General features: G+C 40.8%; 1 protein-coding gene across 2 annotated transcripts; it reads right to left on the reverse strand.

The window, feature by feature from the left end:
- Positions 1-159: 159 nt before the first annotated feature.
- Positions 160-27,812, reverse strand: CCDC174 (coiled-coil domain containing 174). Of its 2 annotated transcripts, none has more exons than XM_041763932.1 (11): positions 25,494-27,812; positions 22,720-22,824; positions 21,587-21,687; positions 16,902-16,960; positions 14,524-14,701; positions 11,220-11,315; positions 10,070-10,212; positions 9,574-9,668; positions 6,352-6,484; positions 4,543-4,665; positions 160-3,035 (listed from the first exon to the last, which is right to left on the reverse strand). In XM_041763932.1, the coding sequence occupies exons 1-11, from the start codon at positions 25,704-25,706 to the stop codon at positions 2,737-2,739; spliced, it is 1,545 nt and encodes a 514-aa protein (XP_041619866.1). In that variant the 5' UTR covers positions 25,707-27,812; the 3' UTR covers positions 160-2,736. The 2 variants fall into 2 exon arrangements, with proteins under 2 accessions (XP_041619866.1, XP_041619865.1); XM_041763931.1 differs by having other exon boundaries at positions 4,543-4,689; positions 25,494-27,811.

Raw genomic sequence — 27,812 nt, forward strand, 5'->3', positions numbered from 1 at the left:
TGTTTGTGTCTGGAAAAACCCAGGTGTGTGAATATTTTTCACTGTATATTCTAGGAAATATAAACACAGATCAAGTATTCCTGATGAAAATTTAGCAACTGAATTTAAATGTATCATCAGTGGATATACAGATTTCTTAACACTTGGTGTGAAAAGAAATACAAAAATATCTTGATATTTTTAATGCAATTAAATGTTGAAATATTTTGGATACACTGGATGAAATAAAGTATACAATAACGTTAATTTCACTCTTTTAATATGGTTCCCAGAAAACCGAAAATGAGGGCTTATGTCATATTTCAATGGGATAGTGCTGTTTCAAAAGTCTTGAGAATGTTCACGCCATCTGCTGGTTACACACATACGAAACAGGCCCGTGAGAAATGGTGAAACCGGAATTAACACTTGAACTCTAGGTCTGAAAGGCAAGAGGATGTAACTGGGCTCACAAAACACTGGACTACCTGTATGCTAAGAGAGGACGAGAAATGTTTATACAGTCTTGAAATCCCAGAGAAAATCTGACTTACTAAGACTTGACAGTGACCATGAGCAGATATGCAGACTGTTTCGTCATCCTAAATTGGGCCACCCTGGCCCACAACAAAAGGTTATTTGGGGGTCCCTCTCATAACCAGTGACCACTGGGTCCTACAGGCCTGGGCTTACTGCTGCCTTAGACTAGCCTTCCCATCCCTTCTCCACAGACTCTCAAGTCCTTCTGCCCTACCTCATAAACATACCTTCTTTCCATCTTTCTCATTTGTCAGTTTTCTTCCTTCTCTTCCATCTTTTTCTTATGATTCTGGTATAACTAATAATCCTATTTTTTCTTTCTAGTATTCCAATTTTTTTTTCTGTCTCCTTTACCTTTATTCTACAACTGTTTCAGTTGGTTTTGTAGCTTTAGTTCCTATGTTTAGGTCTTCGATCCATTTTGACATTGAGTTGGCTTTGTTTATGGCCCGAGTTATGGGTCCAAATTCATTCTTTTGCATGTGGATAGTCAGCTGTCCCCAAATGATCTGTTGAAGAAATTATTCTTTCCCTATTGGATGGCCTTGGCACCAATGTCAAATATCCACTGACCACAGAAATATGGATTTCTTTTTGGACTCTCAAGGTTAGTCCATGGATCTAGGTGCTTATCCTATGTCTGTACAACACTGCTTTGATGCCTATAGCTTTGTAGTAAGTCTTGAAATCAGGAAGGAGTCCTCCAACTCTGTTCCTTTTCAAGACTGTTTTGAATATCCTGGGTATCTTCAGTTCCATACAAATTTTATTATCAACTTATCCTAAATTTCTGCAAAAAAGGTGGCTGAGTCAGTTGATTATATTTTTAAAGAGAGGTATTTGCCTGATCAGGCTGACAGAATGACCCTTAAGACGGGCAACTTTGCCTTTGACATGGAGTTAAGAGATTAAGTATGCAAGAATTTGGGATTTTCATCCAGTACTACTTGATACTGGAATGACAAGACTGAGAGCAGAGGACACTGGAAAAATCAAATTTGGAGCAAACATGAGCCTAAAGAAACTACATTTAATTCCCAGACTGCTGCTTGGATGCCACATGATCTTGGACAAGTCACTGACCCTCTCTAGGCTCCAGTTTGCAATCTGTAATGGGCACCCCCATCAGTACCACTGAGACCGTGTGGATCAGAGCCCACAGGAGGGCAGGCTCCTTCTGGAACTTGGAAGATCTGCTCTAGCATGTTTCTACAGGATTCACTGGCCTGGGAGGCATCCATAGGAACCCTATGGGCCAATTCCCCCTGTTTATCTGGACCTGTGAAATCATAGGTGCAGCAAGCAGATGATGGGATGTTTTCAGGCACAGGAAATGCTTCTGGAGCTCTGCTCACTAACTCATTTGTTAGTAAAGATGAAGGGATCTCCCTGCCTTACTCCAGCCCAGGTCTATTTCAATTAGACTTCTGAGGAGACATGGCTCCTGAGAGTAATGAGGGCCTACAGTGGGTGCAGCAGAGAGGCAGGCCCAGCCGAAAAACTAACCCTTCAACTAAGGCATGTCTCCCTCTCTGACTAGGCCCGACAGCCTCCACATGGGCCCTGAGCAGTCCACACACTTAGTGAATGCCCACTAAGCATGCGTGGTGGCAATCACCATTTAAGATGGGATGACAAGAGAAGTCACTTCATCTTCTACCTTTCTGGATTATGAAGTTCTCCTCCCTTATCTTTCTCATCATTTTAAGTATTATTGCTTAATAGTCTACCAGCTTCAGGGTCCTCTTAGAGACTAGATCACCCTGGTCCACATAGTGTCCCCTCATTTGCCATTCTGACAGGCATACATGCTTCCTGACAGATACTCCATCAACTTATATGGAAACTGAATCCTTAGAACAAAGAGAGCTGCATGTTAGTATTTGCAAAAGGAAAGGAAAGGAACCTTTAAGGAACCCAAGGGAGTGGGTGCAAAACACAGTTACAAGCTCCTCAGGGTCATATATGACAGCTCACACATAAATCCAGACAGGTCTTCCTATCAATTAGAAAGAAATGAACAGCCAAGTGGCTACAGAATTCCCACGGTACCATTCACTTTCTTCCTTGATGACAAATCCAACCTGAAGTCTGTATCTTCTAGGGAAAGAACAGGAGGAGAAAGGTATAATTCAGTCTCTAAAGTTGTATTTTCCTCAATGTGGAAGGGGAAGGCACCATCAACAGTGTAGACCCAAGTCAGAATGCTTTTGAAGTTCATGTCACTTGTTTATAATATGATATCATATCATCCAGAGTTTCAAAAGTAACCGTAGGGGCTTGTGGTGAGCTGCTGGGGGCAGGAGTTGAAGGTGTCTGCGAAGAGCTGGGGCCATGGTTCTGGCCAGAGCACTGTCCTGGCTCACTCTGTGCTGGTGCAGGTCTGCTCCATGGCTGGCTACCAAGGGAACCAGTTCTCTTTTGACCCACAAAGTAATCTGATGGTGGGGCAAACTCAGGATCTCTCTCGGCCCGGAGATCTGACTGCCTCTTTGACCAGAACCCAAAGGAAAAATCTAATAAAAATAAGAAAGAATATTATCAGAACTGATTACTGAACCAGCTGAATTTTTACTGTTATTGTTTTTCAATTATTATATACATTTCTTTTTTTTTCCTTTTTTTTTAAATTTTTTTATTTTTATTTATTTATGATAGTCACAGAGAGATAGAGAGAGGCAGAGACACAGGCGGAGGGAGAAGCAGGCTCCATGCACCGGGAGCCTGATGTGGGATTCGATCCCGGGTCTCCAGGATCGCGCCCTGGGCCAAAGGCAGGCGCCAAACCGCCGCACCACCCAGGGATCCCTTATATACATTTCTTAAAAGCCAACTCCCGTTCTCTGGAGAATAAGGATAGCAATACCATAATACAAGCTCTACATAATGCCTACAAAAATATAAGGAAGCAGGGTAAGAAAAGGGAGTGTCTACTTCCAGATGGGGAAAAATTCAAGGAAGGCTCTGTGGAGAAGGCTGGTAGGTTCTGGAAGTATTGCCAAAAAGGCACTAAAATTGTTTTTGAAAGATAGAGAGGGCAGCCCCAGCGGCGCAGCGGTTTAGTGCCGCCTGCAGCCCAGGGTGTGATCCTGAAGACTGAGGACTGAGTCCCACATTGGGCTCCTTGCATGGAGCCTGCTTCTCCCTCTGCCTGTGTCTCTGCCTCTCTCTCTCTCTGTGTTTCTCATGAATAAATAAATATTAAAAAAAAAAAAAAGAAATATCAATCCCTCAAATCATTTGCTTGACATGATGCAGGTACTTCACAAGACACAGATTTTGGCCTTTATTGAGTTTTAGAAGACACAAAAAAGTACCTGTCGAAATCTCATTTGGTATTTCTTTTTTCTTTCCATTTGGTGTTTCATCTCTCCTTCTAACAGCAGCACTAACCTAAGGCACTCGCCTTTCTGCCTATCTTTACCTGTGTTGGATCTTATCAGCTCTAACAGCAATAGCATGAGCTAATGTACTATTCTAATGATCTCACTTGAAGAGATATAAATCACAACCTACTCTAACAAGAAGCTGCTGTGGGCACAACAGTGTATTTACAGAAAATTTTGCGTGACCCAACACAACCACATGCAAATCCACGTTAATAAGGCGGCACACAGACTATCCTCAACTGAATGCAAAAGAGACTGCTAAAGACTTTAAAACACCAAACCTTCTAAGATTTTTAGAAGTGGCTCCTGATAAAGGGCATTCCAAAGCTGTAAAGCCACATGAGGGCAGCACGAATTTTAAATAACTTCCCTTGGTGCTTCTAAAAAAAATTGTTCTTTTGAAATGATGTATTTTGATCTTGGTCTTTCATAATCACACTTTCTAGTGCTCCTGTTTACAAACAGCTAGTGTCTGGGGACTACGAAGAACCCAGCTGGAAGATCTGGAGCAGTCCTTAAACCTCAAGGGGCCACTAAGACTCATGAAAATGATATTCTGAGATGAACTAGAAAAATCTCCTGTGTAAGGCCCATCACTGGAAAGCGTTTATACCTTGGAGCTCACCCCCCTTACCTTTTCCTCTGTCCCACTCTCGGACATGGGGCACTCCGGGCCTGGTATCCTTCCTCTCCTGAACAATGACTTCTACTTTGCTACTCTGGGCAGCAGTACGTGGAGCTGGCACAGCCTCTGGTTCTGGTGGCAAAGATCCAATAACATCTATTTTTTGCAAGTGAATAAGACATCATTATAATAAAGCTTAAAGCTAGTTTAAAAATAAAAATTAAATAGAACACGTTAATCTTGAGAGTACAAGTAATAACCAGTATTAAATGAGCACCTACCATGGCCAGGCAGTGGACTAAGTATACAACAGTGTATAATTCTTGTCATAACCCTAACAAAGTCAGTACTAGAATTCCCATTTTATAAATGAGGAAAATTAAGCTCAGAAATGTTACACAGGTAGAAACTGACAAGAGCCAGGATCAAACCCAGGTTGGATGGATTTCAAAGTCTGTTTCCCACTATGCCACCTCACTTCCCCAGACCACTGGCTGAAGGACCAGAAATCCCTACTCAATTAAAGTAAGAGTCTCAGATAAAGCAAGGGGACCTAGGGTGATAAAGAGCTGAAGCATGGCAACAGGCTGTAAGCTATTCACCTTTGGCCAGATTTTTAAAGAAAATGGGTTTTTTAAAAACAGCTGTGGTGGCACTTCACATGTTGTGAAAATGACAAATGTTCAGGAGTAGAGCAGAAACAAACGGTATGCAACGCTTAACATGTTTCAGGGACCTAGCATTATACAAAACAGCAGAGGTGATTTCTCAGCTCTTCAATGTTTCTGGTCTCCTTTCAGAGCTAAACGAAGCTGTGTTCAGAATCAGAAGGGGCTTGGCACAGGTTTCTGTGAGGGCTGGAGATGCTGGCATACGCCCCCGACACCCATACCCCCTTCTCCTTTTGGAAACAGAATGCCCCCAGTTTCAGCTGGGGGTGTGGCCACCTCACACAGGACAAGCCATTCTGCAGCCCCCTGCAGCTGCATTCAGGCCAGTGGGATGTAAATGTGGGTTGTGTGTGCCTTCCACTTCAGATTGCTATGTAGCTGGTTCCTCTCCCCTCTTTCCCCTTCCCTGGGACAGGACCACAAACAGGTGCTGGGGAGTAATTGTCTGCCCTGCAGGGAGAACAACACTCTGGGAATGGCAGAAGCAGGAAGAAAGGAGGAAGCTGGGACTGGGTGACCATCTGGGGCAGAGCTACCATGTGCCTGGAAAAACACTAGCTCTAAAACATTAAAACAGACTTCCATCTTGTTTGAGCCAGTCCATGCAGGGGTCTCGGTCGGGACAGCTAAGCCCAGACTAGGGTAACTCATACGGCATGCAGGAAGCCTGTAGGGGGACAATATCTAACAGTGTTTCCACATGTTGTGACCTCTCATAAGCCGTCTAGACTCATAAATTCTTTCTTTTGACTTTGTGAATATATTTATTCTTTAAAATAAGTTAATATATAATAACCAAAAAACATACATCCATAGCAAAAGAAAATTGGTCCAAAACATGTATGCACAACTAAACTTTATCTTAAAACATCTCTTCTCTAAGTCTCAGTTACTAAACCACACCATTCTATGAAGTAACACAACATCCTGTTAATATTTTTGTCTATATAAAAAAAATTCCTTGGAGTGTCACTCTTTATCACTTTTATTATAAAAAACTGTTCCTGGCAGTACCTTTGAGGGTACCCTGCTTGCTTAGAGAATAAAACTAAATGGCTCATTTCCATATTGCCAGTCCTATTCGTTGGGACATCAATGGAACTAAAATTTTTCCTTTTGAAGGTCAGACACATGAGCCACAATATACCTTTATTTTCTTCCTCTGCTCCATCTTCTTTTGACTTTTTCATCTTTTTTTGTCGGAGTTTAGCAAGTCTTGCTTCTAACATAGCCTTTCGCTTTTCCTTTATGTTCTCTCGTTTTGTTCTCTGATCTGTTGTCTGTATGTAACAGAAAATTAGAACATTATTTACTGTAAGCCAAATTCACAATAGTTCTGTTTAAAGGGATGAAATAATTTATTTTAAAAACAGACTAATTGACTTTCAAGCCACCTCTAGCCAGCTAGCATTGAGGTCTCCAAAACACAGACTTATGAGGTCTTCTTATACAAGCCCTCTGGAGTGTTTTCTAAGTTTAGCGACTGTTCACAGAGCATCCTGGAATGTTTCACATTCAAGGAAACCAACCAATTCTGTTCTCCTCCTTAATCTCTTAAATAAATCCCTTAAATAACTCTCTATTTTCTTTCCCAGGCCACTCCAAAAGTACCATATTTAAAACATCAAAGTTACATAAGTTACTTCTGAGCAGCTATAATTTTAAAGTCTGAAACACCAAAATAGAATAGCAATTACCTTCATGAAAGTATAATGGCATTGATACTGATAAATAATAGTGATAAAACTGTCACTATTTGCAGAAGACATGATATTACATATAGAAAACCCTAAGGCAAAAAAAAAAAAAAGAAAACCCTAAGGCCGCCACCCAAAAACTACTAGAATAAATGACTTCAGGGAAATTGCAGGGTACAAAATCAACATCACAAATCTGTTGCGGTTCTATAGGCTAATAACAAACTATCAGAAAGGGAAATTAAGAAAACATTCTGATTACATCAAAAATAAAATGCTTAGGGATAAATTTAACCAAGGGAAACTATAAGGCAATGATGAAAGACACTGAAGACACAAAGAAATGGAAAAATATAGCATGCTTATAGAGTGGGAGAATTACTATTGATAAGGTGTCCATATTACCCAAAGTAATCTAAAGATTCAATGTAATCTCTAACAAAATTGAAACAAATGTTTTACAATAGTAGGAACAAGCAACCCTAAAATTTATGTGGAACCACAAAAGACCATGAAGAGCTAAAGCCTCCTTGAGAAAGACGAACAAAATTGGAAGCATCAGGCTCCCTGATTTTGAACTATATTATAAAGCTATAATAATTAAACAGTATGATATTGGCATATAAACAAACACAGAGATCAGTGGAACAAAAAAAGCCCAGAAATAATTTATGACAGAAAAAGCCAATAATATATAGTGGGAAAAGGACAATTTCTTTAATAAGTAGTGTTGGGAAAACAAAACAGCCACATGCAAAAGAATGAAACTTGACCGCTAGCTTATACCATACACAAAAATTAACTCAAAATGGACTAAAGACTTGAACATAAGACTTGAAACTATAAAACTTTTTTGAAGAAAATATAGGCAGTTAAGCTCCTTAATATCAGTCTTGGCTATGATATTTTGGATTTAACACCAAAAGCAAAGGCAACAAAAGTAAAAATTAACATGTGGGATTACACTGAACTCAAAAGCTTCTGCACAGCAAAGGAAACCATTAACAAAATGAAAAGACAACATACTGAATGGGAGAAAATATCTGCAAATCATATATCTGATAAGGGTCAATACCCAAATATACAGAGAATTCACACAATGCAATTAAAAAAAAAAAAAAGACAAAACCTACAAAAACAATCAATCCAATGAAAAAACAGGCAGATGAAAAAAACAAAAACAAAAACAAAAACCCCGCAGAGGACCTAAACAGACATTTTCCTAAGGAATACATACATACAGATGGCCAACAGACACATAGATGCTGAACATCATTAATCATCAAGGGAATGCAAATCAAAACCACAGTGAGATATCACCTCACACCTGTTAGAATGACAATTATCAGACAGAAAACAACAAATACTGACAAGGATGTAGAAAAAAGGGAACCCTTGTGCACTATCGGTGGGAATGCAAACTGGTGCAGCCACAATGGAAACCAGTAACGGAAAGTCCTCAAAAAAGTGAAAAACAGAACTACCATATGATCTAGTAATTCCACTTCTGTGTATTTATCTGAAGAAAATGAAAACGCTAACTCAAAAAGATATCTGCTCCATGTTCACTGTAGAATTATGTACAATAGCCAAGATATGGAACAACCTAAATGTCCATCAGTGGATAAATAAAGGAGTGTAGGTATGTGTGTTTATGTATATGTAGGATAGGGCATTAATTACTCAGCTATAAAAAAGAAGGAAATTTTGCCATTTGAACCACATGATGGATCTTACGAGCATTTTGCTAAGTCAGACAGAACTTATCATCATACTGTATAATCTTACTTATATGTGGAATCTAAACTCTACCCTCAAAATAAATCCCAAAATACCAGCTTATAGATAAAGAGAACAGATTGGTGGTTGACAGAAGTGAGGGTGGGGGGTGGGCAAAATGAGCGTAGGGAATCAAAAGGTATTTAAACTTGCAGCTACAAAATAAACAAGTCATGGAGATGTAATGTAGAGCATGGCAAACGCAGTTAATACTATAATGCATATTTGAAATCTGCCAAAAGTGGACCTTAAGTGTTCTCATCATAAGAAAAAAAAAATCTGTAACTATGTGATGATGGATATTAACTAAACTTAATGTGATCATTTCCCAATATACACAAATATTGAATAATTTGTTGTACACCTGAAACTAATATAATGTTATGTGTCAATTACACTTCAATTAAAAAGAAATAATAAAATATCTGGTTTATGGCGCTATCAGTATTTATTAAATATCAGAAATATCAATCTTTAATAAAATTTAAAGTTTATTTGACACACTTTTGTCCATCACTGCTCTGAATATTAACTATTAATAAATATAACATTACTTTTTAAAAAAGCCATTCTGAGTATTAATTTAAAAACCAGATTATAGGATGTCTGGTGGCTCAGTCAGTTAAGCATCTGCCTTTGGTTCAGATCATGATCTCCGGGTCCTGGGATTGAGCCCTGCATCAGGCTCCCTGCTTAGCAGGGAGTCTGCTTCTTCCTCTCTCTCTGCCCCTTCCCCACTTGTTTTCTCTCTCTCTCTCTCGTTCAAATAAGATCTTTAAAAATTAATTAATTAAAAAATAGATTGTTTTTGTAGTATGGTCCAACAAAAAAATAACTGCTCAAATATTTTTTTTTCTCAAATACTTAACATCAATTCTGAATTTAATTTGTACCTGTTCACGCAGCATCTCCAACGTTTTCATCTGCTTGTTTCTCAACTCCTTATCTCGGGCAAAGGCAAAATATCCAACACCAAGTTGCCGGGCCTCTGAAAGAAGTCAAAATTATTCAAAAGATTAGAGTTCCCTGATTAATAAATTAGACTCAGGCTAACTTCCTGCCAAAACAAAAGGAAATAGAGTGATATTTGGCACAAGTTTAAAAACAAACAAAAAAAAGGCAGCTAAACCAAAAAAAAAAAAAATCCCTTCTTTGTGATTAATACATCCTTTGTTAGACAGATATCCCCAATATGAGTAATTTTTAGGCTATGAAGTGAACAACGGGGATATTTTCAATTTCAAAATCAGCATCTTTTATTTCTTTTTTTTTTTTTTTAGCATCTTTTATTTCTACATAAGAGCTGCTGTTTTATGAATTTTTCCCTTTATGCTTGCCATTAGTTCAAGATATATAAAAAAAATTTTAAAGCCTGCAGGATGATCATACCATTTTCACGAATGTCTTCATAATGTATGGGCCCCATTGGCCTTTTCAAGGCCTCTCTTTCTTCTTCCTCCCACTGCTGGCGCTGAAGTTCTTTTCTCATATCTTCAGATAATAAGGTTTTCTCATTAGCAGGACTAACAAAACTAGTAGGGGAACAGAGCACAACTCTCTTTAGATAAGAACCATAAGATAGCAATGCTTCAGTTCAGTAACTGGATCATGGACAAGCAATTCTAGTTGATAAAGAAGACAGTTCCTTACAGAGGTTTCTAACAATACCACTGGGAAACTATATAAATGGTTTCCACCTTTCTTTAATCAAGCAGCCAACTTGTTACATTAGCACAACAAAATCTTGCCTAGGCACTTGAGACAAATCACTTTCCTTCCAACCCTGGTTCTGAGCTAAACGGGAGGAGGAACCAGAGCCTCCTTTGCATGGTCACCTGTATAGGGCCAAGGAAGCTGCATAATGCTGCAGTCTGGGCAGTGCCATCTGTCCTCTGTCAAATGGCTCAGGGCTTCTACACTTCCTTCTTTGGGTTGAGCCCAGGCCTATCTGAACCTGAAGGACCTGGACAAGGTGGATCTTCTCCCAACATTTTCCTCATAAAAACTGCCCTCAGTAAAGGGAATTTTATTCCCTGGAGCATGTGAGCAAGTTATCTTTTAGAAGTGTCTTAGGCCCTGTAGAAACAAATCTAGCTATAAGGCCCTTACTTCAAAATACAAAAATGTATAAAGAAAAAGTTAATAAACTAACCACCTCTCTGCTCCCACCTGCTGTGGGATAATCAAGTATATATTCCTAAATATCTTCTCCACAGACGTTTGTTTGCTGGATGGGCTCCTTCTATATTTTTTACTGTGATATCAGACACTCTTCCAAGTATTCAGATGTAGCTTCAATTCATCCTTTTTAGTAGCTACACAGTATGGATGATCAACTCTTTAGGCTGTTCCCTGAGTGTGGATTATGTGTGTATGTTAGCCATAAAAGAGTAGTACTTCAGCAAATATTTTTATATGTTAAGAAAAAACCTCCTTACCATATCATCGAAGATAATGAACTAAAAGCAGCCTCAATCGCAAAACAATCCCCATGTCTGCATTTCAGACCTGGTCAAACCTTTACATATCACACACTTACAGCCTCCCTTGAAGATTTTTGTCCATCTCCAGCAAATCTGGCAAATCCTTTTTCATACAGCGCCGAGATCGCCCTAAGGAATCCACATAATCCACCCTGAAATAAAAATGGAAACATGTGAAGAAGTCTTTGTACATGACATATGGTTCTCTAAGTTAGGGAATTGGCGCACAGTAAAAAAATTAATATAAGACTCACTACCAAGAAAAACTCTCAACCTGAGAGACCATTACCACCAATAAGAACATGCTTTTTAGGGATCCCTGGGTGGCTCAGTGGTTTGGTGCCTGCCTTTGGCCCAGGGTATGGTCCTGGGGTCCCGGGATCGAGTCCCACATAGGGCTCCTGCGTGGAGCCTGCTTCTCTTCTCCCTCTGCGTCTCTCATGAATAAATAAAATCTTAAAACAAAACATGCTTTTTAAAGTTTAAAGCTGACAATCAGCTCATTGTGCCCTTTTTCCAATCTTAGGTTCAGACACTGCAAAAAATGACTGATCATGTTTGTCTCTGCTTTCAAAAACAATACCCCATCCAGACCCTTGCTGCAACATCTCAGAACTTAAACTCCAACCTAGTTTAGACAATTCCACATATTTTGTCAGCATCAGAATAACTTTGCTCTGTACCATTCTCAACTTGTTCATCTTCTCAGTCTTCCCAAATCTAACTTCTTATTCTTTCCTTTATTTCTTCTAATTGGTAGTCCTTTCCAACTAGAACATATTTTGAGGACACATTAATTAAGAGGAAGCCATGCAACACACATTTTGTACTGCAAAAGCATCTTGGGAGTGGACAAGTCTATTACCTTTTACTTAGTTCCTCTCTCTTCAACTTTACCCAAACTAGACAGCCAGGGGAACCAGGCAGACAGCAAGGCAAAATGAAAGAATCCAACTTCCACAACAGGAAATATGCACAGATTCTCGCAGAAAACATTTCAATTGCACTATGATGCAACAGATTATTTTATTGCTTAATTATGGGTAAGGAATGTCCCAGCCTTTATCAGGGTGCTAAAAACACAGAAAGGGGTCAGTACTGCTAGTGCAACTCAAGGTCAGAGTCTCACGTGTGTGTGTGTGTGTGTGTGTGTGTGTGTGCGCGTGCTTTGCTTTTGTTAGCAGTTTCTTTCCTCTTACACATGCTGATTCCAATTGTTAGCCCACGATTTGAAAGCTAAATATTTGAGAATCTATTACTATAGTCCTAATGCTGCTTACCATAAGAAATAAAACCTCCAAATGCAGAAAGCAGTTTCTTTCTTCCTCCCCTCCCCCCACCCTTTTTCTAATGAATAGAAAAAGAAAATCAACTAGCCAGATGGTCTGAGTAATTATTTACAGTATTTTTGTGGAAAGACTTTCCACCACCTGGAACTTAACTACTAAAAGGATTTTACAAGTAGTTACGGTTCTGGAGCTTAATTTAAAAACAAAAAAAGTGTTAGAACTGCTTGCAGTGCGTCTTCCTTCACCATATGGTGGCATGTGACACCTTCAATTGCCCTCCAAACTCTTCAAATCACTGACAAATTGCTTGTAATCATACAGGCATTAGTAAGAAAAAAAAAAAAAGACATTAAAGCTTTCAAGATGAGATTTCTGCTATGAAAAGCAATCATAGGCTATTCTGTTTCTGAAGAAGGTCTCTAAAATGTACAGATCCCATCAAAACAGAAGCGGCAAGACAGTAGTCAGCAAGTGCTCTATGTAATCAGCAATCACTGAGCAAGCTCCAAGGAAACAATTACTTGAGGTGTAAGTAATAAAGGGGGGCTCAGAGTCATGCCATCTTCAAAGAGCTCCAAGCTAAACCACGTGTCCATGAAACATTTCCTGACAACAGCAGGGAGGATATAGAAAGTACCTAAAGTTTTTCTCAAATCTTTTTTCTGGTAACGAGGCCAGTTGTGTGTCAACAATAAGGAAAAGGTAAGACCTAAAGGAGCTGGAAGTGTATCTAAGTGCTACTAGAGTCCAGATGAGGGAGAAATCACTCACACTAGAAATGATGAGGAAAAGCATCAATGGAAGAGACTGCATTGTATGTGCTTCTCTTTGGGTTGCTTGTAGCAAGTATGCAGCCAGAAAATCTTGCCAAAATATTTATTTTTAGAAAGCAGATAAGAAAACAGCTGTTCTATCCCAATGTGAATGTTATTTCTGGACCACTGTGGGCACCCTAAGTAGTATGAAGATGTGCGGTCCCTGTGATGCTCGTAGCTGGCACTGCTCCTCTTACATTCATAAGTGACTCCTGCCAACAGGGCCAATAGCTGACAAAAGTGCTACAAACCACCCTCAGCAGTTCCTAACAAAGACCCCAATAATGAGGATATCTGAGCCTGGAAGGGAAGATGGGTGGGCTCTGCATAAGCAGAGGGTGGGCAGGTAGGGTTATTCCCAGTCTGAAGACAAGTGTTAAGTACAGAAAATCATTAGAAAGGAATTTCCATTCTGTTCTCTTTATACTTATTGATGTATTTATTGGTCTCATAAGGAAAAGACAAGTTTGGCTTCCCCATCATTCACCTCTACGTAGATAAAATTTGGGACAATTTCAATAAAAGTTTACCAAATATCTGCTTATACTCCACAGACAGCAGTTTCTTGGGTAACTTAGAATACTCTTATTTGCTAAAGGGAGTTTAAGGCAAACAGGGAAACCAGACTTCATTATCTGTTTTACAGGTGAGGAAACTGACCCTTAGCAAGGATGGAACTTGATCAAGGTCATACTGCCAGTGAAAGATGGATCCAGGGCTATGCAGGTCCAAGATCCACAATGCCTGTATCACGCTGCCAGAAAATGTCCCAGCCAAAGTAAGGTTTCCTGGACCAGCTCTGTCTGCCTCTTCTCTGGGAAATGAACATTACCACCAGCTAGACAGTGACTCTCCACAATGCCTGAATAATGACATAGGCAGCAGCCTGGGTAACAAAGGAACATGCTTCTGTCTAAACAACTCTTCCACACCAACAAAGCAAGTGTATTAATGCCTTCTGCATTTGGCTCAGTCTTATAACTATTTCTTCTTTGGAGTTACTGTTTCTGTATCTGTAAATCCAATATTAAAAGAAAGAAAACTGAGGAAGAATAAGGAGAAATGGTTTGATATACTTTTGGAAAGTAAACACAAGTCAGGGCTCCTGGCTGGCTCAGTCAATAGAGCAAGGGACTCTTGATCTTGGGGTCATGAGTTCAAGCCCGTGTTGGGCGTAGAGATTACTTAAAAAAAAAAAAAAAGTAAATGCAAATCTTAGAATGTTCACATGACCAAATTGTATCATTACTACCAACCATTCTTCACTGGGGTCCTGGGGAGGAGGTATATCTTTTTCAGAAAGATTTTCTTCATCATCGTCTCTTTCTCCTGCCTTTCCAGAATCTCTATTGGCACCAAACACCTCCATTTCTTTATGTTTGTCTATGATCTTCTGTGTGAAATCCACAAGGTACATATCTTCCACTTCTTCATCTAAGACAGAAAAATCAATTTTCAGATTTTTCACATTATTTTCAAAGAGGTAAACGACATATGGAATTGATATGAAGCAGTCACATTCACTGCTGGGCAGCTACACTGTCCCTGGATGGTTCACTAGTCGATGCATCCACCACCCCCAGCATCCCCTGAACAATTCAAAAACAGAGCCACCACGGGACCTGACACGGAAGCTGCAAATAGACCATCAGAAACACATGACCACACAAAAAAGTCTTAAAAGAGCTTAAAGTTTTCTATTGCCTCGTCAATATAATGAGTGAGCAATATAGTGTCAGAATGCAATTTTAAGATAAAACCATTTGATTTCAAGAGACTCACACAACCAATGACATAATGCAGAAGGAGAATTGCATTGCTCATGTTGCCAGACTAGAGCAATAAACCTTTATTGCTATATATACCTCCTTAATCAAGGGACTACTGTTGTAGTATGATGTTTAAGGATCATAATATAGGGTAAAAGAAGTCATCCTAATTCTTTTCAAACCAATGAACACCACTTTCAGGCAAGGCATGGTGCCAGGGATCTGCGGGGCATACAGAGACATGTGGCTTGTGATCTGCTTGGGCTAAAACATACACTGAGGAGAGGGATGCCTGGGTAGCTCAGCTGGTCAAGTATCTGCCTTTGGCTTGATTCATGATCCCAGGCTTCTGGGAACAAGCCCTGCATTGGGCTCCCTGCTCAGTGGGAAGCCTGCTTCTCCCTCTCCCTCTGCCCTTCCCCATGCTTGCGCACTCACTCTAATAAATAAAATCTTTAAACAAATAAATAATACACTGAAGGTTAAGTAACCATCCACAATTTTAATTTAACCCAGGATAGTTGACCTACTTACAATTACATTTACATGAAGTTTCACTACGCTGGGTTTTATAGTCACTTCAGTTTTTCTCTGAGAACAGCAGTAATCTGTATGGAGTAGATACTAGGCTCCACATCACCGGGTACTGGTGGTAAACCCCAGCACAGAGTGGAGAATAACTGAGGCTTCAAAACTCAAATTGCCCAAACCCGCAGGTCTATCCTATCAGGAGGTAGGCCTGCCATTCTGGATAGAACCAAATCCCCAAAGCCACAGGCCTTTGGACCTGATTTCTAGGTGAACAATAGAGTCAAGTTTGAATAAAGTAGAAGGCTTTAATTTTTTTAAAGCCACAAAATAACTCACATGGAAAAGAGATGTATTTCCCAGAGCAAAGTTATGAAACCACATAATAGTGAGGCCTTCTGGTTAACAGACACCCTGCTGCTTCTTCAGGAAGAAGACATGACCACTCCCCATGTCCCCCAGCTTTCAGAGTGACTGACTCTCCTACACTGGGCTCCCTGCCATGCAGGAAACATGCTTCTGCTACCCAGGAAGAGGGAGTTGGGACTGTCTGGGGAGCTAATGACCAGGGTTCCAGCCCTGCCTCTCTTCTACTGTCCCACTGTCCCCTCCCCTAGCCACGTAGTCTGTCCTGCCAACACTGGCCCTCTACTTCCTCTGCCGATCTGCTCCCACCACACTCTCCCTGCAGAATCCCTTTCTCCAGCTATCCAAAGCCTTTAAGACCCTATCAGAGCCTACCTTCTCCCTAAAGACTTCCCCACATGCCTTTTGGCGATGAATTATGCACTGCCTTGTAAAATCTCTTCTAATGTCATCTAATTGTAGGCTGGATTTTTTCTGGAGAGTGTGAGGAAAGGGGGATCTTTTTATTATTCTAGAAGCATTATAGGCACATCACACACAAAAAAATATAAAATAGGGAAAAGGAAACATAACTTGATATACCCCTTGATATACCCATAACTCCCCCGTCTTCTTTTCCACATAGCCATAATGGTTTATAATGGTAGTCTATTTAAGATCTCATTTCCTACCTTTGCGTTGTTCTATGCCATTGTTCTCCATTGATGACAATTCCTTTGAGGGCAGAGGCAGAGACTCTGGCTTATACTGTTCTTGTTTGTTCCCTCATAGCACCTAACATGTGGCCTGGCACACACTGAGCAATCAACAATTATTGTGGATTTTCTTGTCTCTGTGCCAGCACAGAAAGTAACCCATATTAATCCTTAAATTTCCTCCCCCATTCTTAGTTATTCTAACAAATAACAAAATACTACAGGGCTGTAGGAATTTGAGAAAATAGAAAAGTATAAATAAATTATTATATTTACCTATAAAGTCTCCTTTAGTCATTTTTTCATATAATTTGGCTTTTTCTTCCAATTTCTCCCTAGGAGAAAAACAGACAGCATTAGAAATGGTCTAACATTAGCTACTAAGGCTGCCTGACTGCTGCAACCTGCACAATAGGCCTAGTCTGATGAGGAGGTGGCTGTAACTGGAGCTGACCACCCCACTCTGAGGGGATCCTCAGACCTAGTGATGCCCACTTTGCTGACTAAATATAAGTTCCATAGGAACAGGCTCATGTCACACGATAAGATGAACACTGGGTGTTATACTATATTCTGGAAAATCGAATTTAAATAAAATTTTTAAAATTTAGAAAAAAAAAAAACAGGCCCATGTTTCTCTTATTGATGACTGTATCCCAGTGCCTAAAATGATACCTGGCACAAGTTCTCACTCAATCAGTATCTGAAAATAATGAAGTAAGATTTTGAATGCAAATGCCAAGTGCAACCTAAGTTTAAAAAGAGAGAGAGAAAGAGAGGTGCCTAAACAAAAACATTTTCTGTATACAACCTTCCAAATGGATCACCAAATTCAATGTAACTCTGCATTACTGTTTTCAGACAAGGGTCCCTGGTCATCCATGACTTATTAGGCTTCTCTAAGGAGGCTAAAGACCAACTTCTTAGAAGTCTGTTAAAAATATGTCTGTTTTGGGATCCCTGGGTGGCGCAGCAGTTTGGCTCCTGCCTTTGGCCCAGGGCGCGATCCTGGAGACCCGGGATCGAATCCCACATCGGGCTCCCGGTGCATGGAGCCTGCTTCTCCCTCTGCCTATGTCTCTGCCTCTCTCTCTCTCTCTCTCTCTCTCTCTCTGTGACTATCATAAATAAATAAAAATTAAAAAATATATATGTCTGTTTTATACAGAACATGAATAATTTATTCATGACACAAACTAACAAAAAACAAACATCAACCCTGGTATTTCCATAAAGTAGCCTCTCTGCTCACATTAATTCTGGTGACATTTATTTTTTAGTGGGCACAGACCAAGTAAGACAGCTGGTAATTCTTTATTCTAGAAATACTTAATGATGGTAAAGAAAAGTCCCAAAGGGGTCATCTGAGCTTTTGCTTGTGAAGAATCACACTTAATCATAATGGAAAATTTCATATCTAATGGTGTCCTTGGACAATAAAGTCCCTTGGTCATATGGCTGTGTGTTCTGGAACAGATTACTTCACCTCTCTTGTATCTCCCAATTTCAAAATTTGTAATAGATGAAAAAAACAGCACTGCTTCCTAGGGTGGTCACAGAAAGTAACTAGATCACAAACGAAAGCATGCCATCGGTTATGTCATCTGCTTATTGTCTAGGTCAGAAAGATTCCTCTCCCGTTTTACACATTCATTCAACAAGTACTGCTTCCACACCTCCTCTGCACCAAGCATGTTTCAGGTGCTGAGGGCTCAGCAGTCAATAAGACAAAGTCCCCAGGTTCACAGAGTTTTTGTTATAGAAAGGGAGAAGGATGGATAATAAATCAGTGAGAATGAGGATTTTAGACAAGTGCTGTGAAGGAAAGGAAATAAAAGCAGCTGTCGGGATCCCTGGGTGGCGCAGCGGTTTGGCGCCTGCCTTTGGCCCAGGGCGCGATCCTGGAGACCCGGGATCGAATCCCACGTCGGGCTCCCGGTGCATGGAGCCTGCTTCTCCCTCTGCCTGTGTCTCTACCTCTCTCTCTCTCTCTCTCTCTCTCTCTCTCTCTGTGACTATCATAAATAAATAAAAATTAAAAAAAAAAAAAAAAAAAAAAAAAGCAGCTGTCATCCCTGGAGGCCCTTCCACTTCCAAAAGGTTAATTTGCTCTATTTCAGAGGGGGCTTAATGTAATAACCTGTGTCATTATAGAATCTTGCTGTGTTAATGAAAATACAACTTTAAAAAAATTAAAAAAAAAAACACACAAAAAGCAGGCATCAGGACAGAGTAACCAAGAGGACACTAAGCTAGAAAAAGTAGCCTGCAGAAACCTCTTCGAAGGTGACATTTGAGCTAAGGCTTATAGAGCAAAAAGCCAACTATGAGAGGATCGTGGGAAGAAAGCAAGTGAGGCAGAAAAAAGAGGAGGCAGGAATTAACTTGGTATGTTCAAGTAGAGACCAGAGCAGCAGAGGATGCTGAGCAAAGGGGAGAGGGGCACAAAGTAAGGACAGAGAAAGACAGGTATAAGAACAGGTGAGAAAAGGGTACAGAGTCTGGATGCAGGAACAGAAAGAAGAGAGCAGAAGAGTCTGCAAACCGGTAATGGAGATCAGGAAGATGTCAGAGAAATGGCCACTGGATTTAGCAGATGAGGAAGTCGTTAGAGACTTCCGAGAAGAATTACTTCAATCGAATAAGAAAGAATGCTGAGGGCAAGAGTATGGGACACTTATCTGGAACCACTAGGTGCCAGACACTATGTATCTCCTTTAATCTTCTGAAAAGCTCCATGAGCTGAGTATGAACCACCTCACTTCATAGATAAGCAAAGTCTCAATGGAGAAGTAACTTGCCCAAGGCCATACATCCTCATGGGACTGCCCCTGCTTGTTTTGAGCTCTGGGGAGACACAGACCAAGGAAAGACTAGACTCCTCACAAGCACAGTGAAGCCCAAGTATTATGTAACAAATTACTGGATAGAAAAAAACCACAGCAAAGTACCCAGGAAAACTGTTATGCCGAATTTATACATTTATAAAAAATAAAAAATTACAGTACCCTTCAACAAATTGGAATTCTGATAATATGTCCAGGAGGTGAGAGAGATGTCTCAAAAATTAACATATTTTGTATGCTAAATATGTTTATTATATATTATACTGATATATATTTATTACATTATTGTAAATAACATAATGTGTGTCTGCTGGGAACAGGTCAAATGCCAAGAAAAACAATCCCCCAAATGCACTAATATTCTGCCTTTTTTTTTTCAGACCCAGAAAGAGCTGAGAAACCTTAATGACCACTGTCTGCAACTGCAGAGTTTTTATTACACAAAGATCCAAAAGCAATGAGTCATGACAGATACTAAAACTTGGGATTCTCTCTCAGTCGAGGGTGATACTGCAAATAGGGAGAGTTCCTCTTTATGGAAGAATGCCACTTAATAAATAGAATGAAAAAATTAAGATGGATAGTTTAGAAAATAATTAGAAAAATAGTCACTTTGAAACCACCAACGTAGTAAGTATGTGGAAAGATATTAGTGAACAAGATATGCATAGTCTCAGAGTTTCCCTCCTTAGATTATCATTAATTACAAATGAGGAAGAGCATCTTTACAGTGGAAAAACCTAGCAGGCCTATCTTAATCGAGTGATCACGCTTCATCACAAATAACAATTCAAACCGACACTGTGAACCTCTTGCTGTCATCTAACAGGAACAACACATCACCTACATCATATTCTTAACCAAAAGCAGCTAATATGACTCTAATCAGATTGTGGGACACTGCAGATCAACAGGCCTAAGCTCTTCAAGAACAGATATGGTATAACAGACAACAAAAAGGCATGAGAATTATTCTAGATTAAAGGAGGCTAAAGAAATATGCCATCTGGCGTGCCTGGCTGGCTCAGTCAGAGGAGTATACAACTCTAGATGTCGAGGTTGTGAGTTCGAGGCCCACAGCGGGTATAGAGAGAACTACAAAAATAAATAAATAAATAAGCTTAAAAAAAAAAAAGTCATGCTATAAACAAAATTTCTCCCTGTTAAAAAAGGAAAGAAAAATATGAAAACTAAATGCAACATGCAATCTTTTAATTCTAGATTGAATTAAAAAAAAAAACTATAAAGGACTCAAATGTACCAGAATAATTGGTGAACTCTGCCTATAGACCATATAATAAACTATTTAACACTATTTTATTAGTGTTAAATTTCTTGGGTATGGCAGAATACGGTTATGTAGGAGAATGTCCTTGTTCTTAGGAGATACATAGTGAAACATTTTGAGGCATGATGTTTAACAAAATTTCTCTACATACATACAAAGAGAAGAGAGAAAGAAAAAAAGAAAAAGTAAATGTGGAAAATCATTAATTCATGAGCTTAGGTAAAGAGTATTAGAAGATTCATTGTACTCTTCTTTCAATTATTCTGTAGTTTTCAAGTTTTTCAAAATAAAACGCTAGGGAGAAATTTAGTTTCTAAATGCTACTGTCATACTACCTAGTAGCCCAGAGCCACACCACCACGGGACACTTCTGAAACACTTGTTGATAATTTTAGTGCCTAACAAAGGCTCAAAGTGGGACTGTTCCATCTTTCAGACTGAGATTATGTCTTCCCTTCTTATAAGACTATAAATACATCTACAAATTATATTATTTTTAGAGTCTATTTTATGTTTGTAGAGTATTTGAAAAGATGACAAAAATTTTTTTTTTTTTAATTTATTTATGATAGTCACACAGAGAGAGAGAGAGAGGCAGAGACACAGGCAGAGGGAGAAGCAGGCTCCATGCACCGGGAGCCCGACGTGGGATTCGATCCCGGGTCTCAGGATCGCGCCCTGGGCCAAAGGCAGGCACCAAACCGCTGCGCCACCCAGGGATCCCAAAGATGACAAAATTAAAACTGTAAATCCAGAAGCATAAAAAGAGAACTATCTTTGCCTGGATAGCCTCAGAAGCAACTACAGTGAGTAGAGCTTAACATTACCTTGCTTTGTCTAAAGTCTTTTGTTCCTCAATCTTCTGTTCTGCATCCTTCTCAGCTCGATTTGAAACTCCTGCATTCTGTTTGCTCCAGATGCTTGGTTTCTGCAGCGTATTTATTTCAAAAGACAAAACAGAAATACCAAGTGATTGCAATAAAATCCTTTCAGAAGAAAAAAAGCAGATTAGATCTTATGAATCAATGGAGAAAACTAGATCCAACAGCCAACCTACGTCATGCAAATAGACTGTATAAGAAGCTGGAGCTAAAGGGAAAAAAAATCCCTAAATTATATAAAGAATTAACAGGGAATTAACAGGGTGGTTCAGTGGCTGAGTGCCTGCCTTCAGCCCAGGGCGTAATCCTGTAGTCCCAGGATCAAGTACCACATCAGGCTTCCTGCATGGAGCCTGCTTCTCCCTCTGCCTATGTCTCTGCCTGTTTCTCTGTCTCTCATGAATAAATAAAATCTTAAAAAAAAAAAAAAAAAAAAAAGAATTCCTTTACATAACTGTACAGTTACATATCTTTTATCCCCTGAATGATTACAACTAATTCAAGAAATGTTATAATAGAAGTGATAAACACCATTACCTATAAAATTAGCACACCATTCACAGCTCTTAAAGATCCTGATATTTTCTACTATACTACTGTATCATCTAATTGCTTATCTGTTTGGATTAATAATATACAGCTGATCTTCCACAAGAATGTACACAAACCATCAACTAAAACATGCACTTTCCAAAAAGAAGTGCTGAGTAATTGTATTAAAATGTGCTTTTAGGGGTACCTGGGCAGCTCAGTGGTTCAGCATCTGCTCAGGTCGTGATCCTGGGGTCCTAGGACCAAGTCCCACATCGGGTTCCCTTCTCCCTCTGTCTCTGCCTCTCTCTGTGTGTCTCTCATGAATGAATAAATAATAAAATCTTAAAAAAAAAATTAAAATATGCTTTTAAATGCTCTAATTTCTATTCTAATATAAAACACTTTATGCAGATGTTCACCTACAAGACAGGGATTTTCCCCTAAATTTTATATGTAGCAGAGGCCAGGACACTTTCAAAAAAGCTAAGTAGGGTACAATTCCCCCATATTTGGAATTGATGGAGAAAACTGTATCTTATTTTTACCTTAATAGTTGTTTTTGGTTTTCCCAAAACTCCAGAGTCTTTCAGAAGCTTTTCTTGTTTGAATTCTTCTTGTTTTCGGAAGAGTTCAGCTTTAAGGTCTACCAACTAGAACAAAACAAATAAGCAAAGACATGTAATTAATTCTAACAAGTGACTAGATTTCCAAGTTATTGTAATTCTCAAAGCAAGATTTAAAGTTCCCATTAATGGACAAAAATAGGTAGAAAATTAAATGTCTGTAGAATCCAGTACAAAGTAAAACCAAGTCCTACTGCATTCCAGCTCTGCTGGTAATGTATTTCTAATCTTCAACACTGGACTAAGGGGAAAGTGATTGGCAAAGTAAATGAAGTCTGCATCTGTTGGATTCAGATTGAAATTACAACACTGAACAAACCCCTTCTCTCTGCCTGACACCGTACTTGGCTTTTTCATACTGTAACCTCTCTTAATCTTCAAAATTTATTATTTCTGCAGAAAAATATCTTTGCCCAGTAACTGAGCGCTGAAGAACAGGATACAAACATGAAATAGATACACTCTTGCCTCAGTTACAATCTAATAAAAAAAAGGTAACTTATAATACCAGTAAAATGTAATAAAGACTTTAAGAGCAGAAGAAAATTGGGGCACCTGACTGGCTCAGTCAGTGCAGCATGAGACTTGATTTGGGGTTGTGAGTTCCAGCCCCACATTGTGTGTAGAAATTACTTAAAAATAAAACCTTTAAAACAGGGGTGAGGGTGGAAGAAAGCATCATAAAAGTTCAGCTACAGGAGCATTTCCTTCTGTCCAGAATGATCAGAGACAACTTTGAGCTGAGCCTTAAAAGGTGCAAAAGAGGCTCCTGGGTGGCTCAGAAGACTCTTGATGATTTGAGGGTCGTGAGTTTGAACCCCATGTTGGGTGTAGAGACTACTTAGTAAAAAAAAAGACAAGATTTCAACAGCTAGAAATAACATGGTCTGAGTGAATGAGAAGAACTCCAAGTTTATACATGTTCTAGAAATTGGAAGTTTAGCTAAATCATACAGTTCAAGAACAGCAAAGGCCAGGGCAAAGCGAACAGGGAAGTTGGGGTGAACTACCTCTCACTTGTACCAATCAGCACTGTCTACTCTGCAGAGAAAGATAAAATAAAAAGTCCAGATCCAGCTCCCTATAAATTAGATACTTACAAAGCACAGCATCACAGACTGAGTTTTAAGGGAAATCAAAATGACTGAGTTCAATGATTTCTATTTTGGAAGACATCAATCTAAAAGCAGCTGTTGTAGGGATTTAATAAGGACAGTTTCATCCCAGGACCTAATATTTAATATTTTAAATTTCTAAACACAAAAACTTTAGTCCCCCTTCTAAGCCTTCTAAACCACAACAATTTTCTAGCCACACATTTTCCTCTTCTACGACTATTTTTGAATTTTAAAATGAAAATGCTGGGATCCCTGGATGGCTCAGCAGTTGAGTGCCTGCCTCTGGCCCAGGGTGTGATCCGGGGTCCCGGGATCGAGTCCCACATCCGGCTCCCTGCATGGAGCCTGCTTCTCCCTCTCTGCCTGTGCCTCTGCCTCTCTCTCTGTCTCTCATGAATAAATAAATAAAATCTTTAAAAAAAATAAAAGGAAGATGCTCTGAAAACTGCCCATTTCCACATGGCATTTCCACTATGGTCATTACTAATTTTAACCTGTGAGGACAGAATAACTTTTATATTTATAGCTTTTTGGTTTCTTATACTCAACCATAAAAAGCAGTACTGATTTTCAATATTAGACGAGGAATATCGGGACTCAAATATTGGAACACGTAGTTTTCCTTTGCACTCTCTTTGCATCCTGATACTTTACAGCAAATTGAAGATCAAATCAAAGATTAGGCAATTTGCTCCAATGTAACAGAAAAGGCAATGGTTTGGAGACAAAGAGCCTCGAGTGCAACAGTTCTAACACTAAGAATTCTGTATGTCAAGCTGGGGAAAGCCACGCTCCCTTACTGGGCCTCGGATTTATCAGCTATAAAACAGGGATCTGGGGCGCCTGGGTGGCTCAGTGGTTGAGGGTCGGCCTTGGGCTCAGGTCGTGATTCCAGGGTCGAGTCCCACATCGGGCTCCCTGCACGGAGCCTGGGTCTCCCTCTGCATGTGTGTGTCTCATGAATTATAAAACCTTAAAAAAAAAAAGAACCTCAGACCAGGGCTATTAATAGCACCTGCTCTTTAACGAGCTGAGACGACTCGCTGAGTAGCGCCCAGGATCTTCCTACGAGCAGCTAGTCTCATGACACGGCTCACCCCCGGCTAGACCTGCCAACCGCAGGCGCCGTAACCCGCGGGTGCGGTACCAACTGTTAACTCCCGGCCGGGACGCCGGGCGCCCTCGGATCCCGGGGAGGGCCCTGCTGGTCCCCAGCCCGGAAAGGAAGCGAGGACGCGCGCCGGGTCTGCGCAGCAAGCGGGGGAGACCGGGCTGGCCCGGACGCCGGGCACGGCTGTCGCACAGGGGAGGCCGCGACATTCTTAAGGGGGGAAACACCCGTTCAGGGCTGGATCTAAAGAGGGCCTCGTGGTCCAAGTGCACGTCCGAGCGAGAGGCCAGACACAGGGCCTGTAGGTAAGGAAGCGGGCCCGGGGCCCCAGCCGGGAACAGCCGGGTCCGAGCTGTCTGAGGGAAGGCCGGGTTGGGTCTCCGCACGGAAGAAACAAGGTCGAGATGCTGGTCTAGTGCAGGGGAGGAGAACTCGGAGCCCCGCGGCACTAGTGTACCCGCACTCACCGAGGAGGCCGTAACATCCAAGGGCTTTTTCCTCCGGTCCATCCTGGCGCCCGAGCGTCGGAGCGAAAGCGCGACCCGGAACGGCCTCCCGCGGGCCTCAAATGCCCGAGATCGGCACCACCGGAAGTGCCTGTTAGAACAGCGACGAGAGTTTACGACTCTGGCGCCATCTTGGAAAGGTCCGGATGTCGTGCGTCGTGCGCCTGCCACCATTTTGAGAGAGTCAAAGAAAGCCCAGTGTTAAGACCGTCCTGAATAGAGAGGAAGGTTAACAAGGACTTGGTGTTGGCGCCATCTTGAGAAGGGCGGAAGTGGCTTTCAGCGCAATGGGCGCCATCTTGAGTGGTATGGATTGGGGGCGGGGAGGGCGCCATCTTGGGGAGGGCGTAATGAGCCCAAACCCTCTTCGTGATAACGAGAAAGGTGGATTGGCAGGACTGGAAAGACCTAAATGACGTTTGGAGACCCGCAGTACGACCGGCGTTGTGTGGCGCTTCTCACGTGTTAACTTATTTGATTCTCACAAGAGCCATGTGTGATCAAGATTTTTATATTAATCTTGGTAGAAATAACAGTAATAGGTAACATTAATGTAGTGCTCACCACGTGCCACCTTACAGAGCTCAGCGGGTAAGAGCATGAGCTCCAGGGGCCACTTTTCTGGCTACGCGACTTTGGGAAAGTCTGTGCCTCATGTTCCAACGGGGAATAAAATGGTATCTACTTCGTGAGATTTAATGAGAGTGAAATGAGTTAAGCGAGCTAGTCTTGGTAAAAATATTAATGATATTTAAGTAACCCTCCCTGCCAAAGATGTCCACCCCTTAATAATCCCCAGAACCTCTGGATATGTTACGTCCTCTGGCAAAGGGGAGTTTGCAGACATGATTAAATTAAGGATCTTCAGATGGGAGATTATCCGGTGGCCCAATGTCCTCAAGAGTCCTGGTAAGGGAGGCGGAAGGACCAAGACCTTGTGCTAGGGAATGCAGGCAGCCTCTGGAAGGAGGAGGCACATCCTGCTCCAGAACCTCTGGAAGGGTGCAGCACCATGATACCTGGACTTGGCCTTGTAGTGTTCTGCACCTCAGCTCAACGTGTGTGGGTTTTCCCACACCACGAAGCAATTCTCCAGTGGCAGCTGTGTCCTACAACTCAGATCAATCTGACATTATCTAACCGGAGCTAGCCTCGGATCCCACAGGTTAAGGGCTGGTCCACACGACTGCCCCCACTCGGAGTCCAGGCTTCTAAATTAGAGGTTCCAATGCGCCCCTCCTTGGGTTTGATTAATTTATTAGAGCAGCTCACAGAACCCAGAGAAACATTCTACTTACTAGACCACCAGTTTATGTTATAAAGGGATGTAACTCAAGAATAGTCAGATGGAAGTCATGCATTAAGGCAAGGTATGCAGGAAAGGGGATGGAGATCCCATACCTTCTTTGAGGGAGCCACAAATCTCCCCAAATCTCTACATGCTCACCAACCTGGAAATTCTCCGACCTCTGTCTTTCTAGAGCATTTTTCTAGAGCGTTTTATGGAGGCTTCATTACATAGGCACAACTGATTAAATCATCAGCCGTTAGTGATTGAACTCAATCTCCAGTTTCTCTTCCCTCAGTGGAGGTCAGAAGGTGGGAATGAAAATTCCAACCCTCTAATTATACCTTGGGTTCTGGTTCTTCTAGCAACCAGCCCCAATCCTTAGGTGCTATCCAAAAGTTACTCATCAACATAACAGAAGACACCTTTATTGCTGTCTTCCCTTAGAAACTCCAAGGGTTTTAGGAGCTCTGTGCCAGGAACTGGGCTGAAGACTAAATATATATTAATTATAAATCAATACATCACACCTTGTTAAAGCTCATTTCAGACTTCCGACCTCCAGAACCAAAGGAGAATTTTGTTGTTTTAAGCCACTAAATCTGCAGTAATTCATTATGAGATGGCTTTAAAGCACAAAGTTGAACAAAAATTATAAAATACCACCCCCAAAGACATGACAAATGAGGCTGACAGCACATACACAATTCCTGTCAAAACCAGCTAGATCCTGATTTCCCTGTAAAATATCCAAGGGAGCCTGGGTGACTCAACTGGTTAAGCGGCTGCCTTCTGCTCAGGTCTGACCTCAGGACCCAGGATTGAACCCCGAACTCCTTTGGGCTCTCTGGTCCCTCCACAGGGAGCCTGCCGCTCCCCTTGCTTGTGTTCTCTGTCAAATAAATGAAATCTTAAAACACTCCAGCCCTGACCTTTGGGAGGGCTTGCAATCTTGAAGGCTTTGGGTTGCTGCAGCCTCCTTTGCCTGGCAA

This window comes from Vulpes lagopus, chromosome 7, assembly GCF_018345385.1.
Source record: "Vulpes lagopus strain Blue_001 chromosome 7, ASM1834538v1, whole genome shotgun sequence".
NCBI lineage: Eukaryota > Metazoa > Chordata > Mammalia > Carnivora > Canidae > Vulpes > Vulpes lagopus.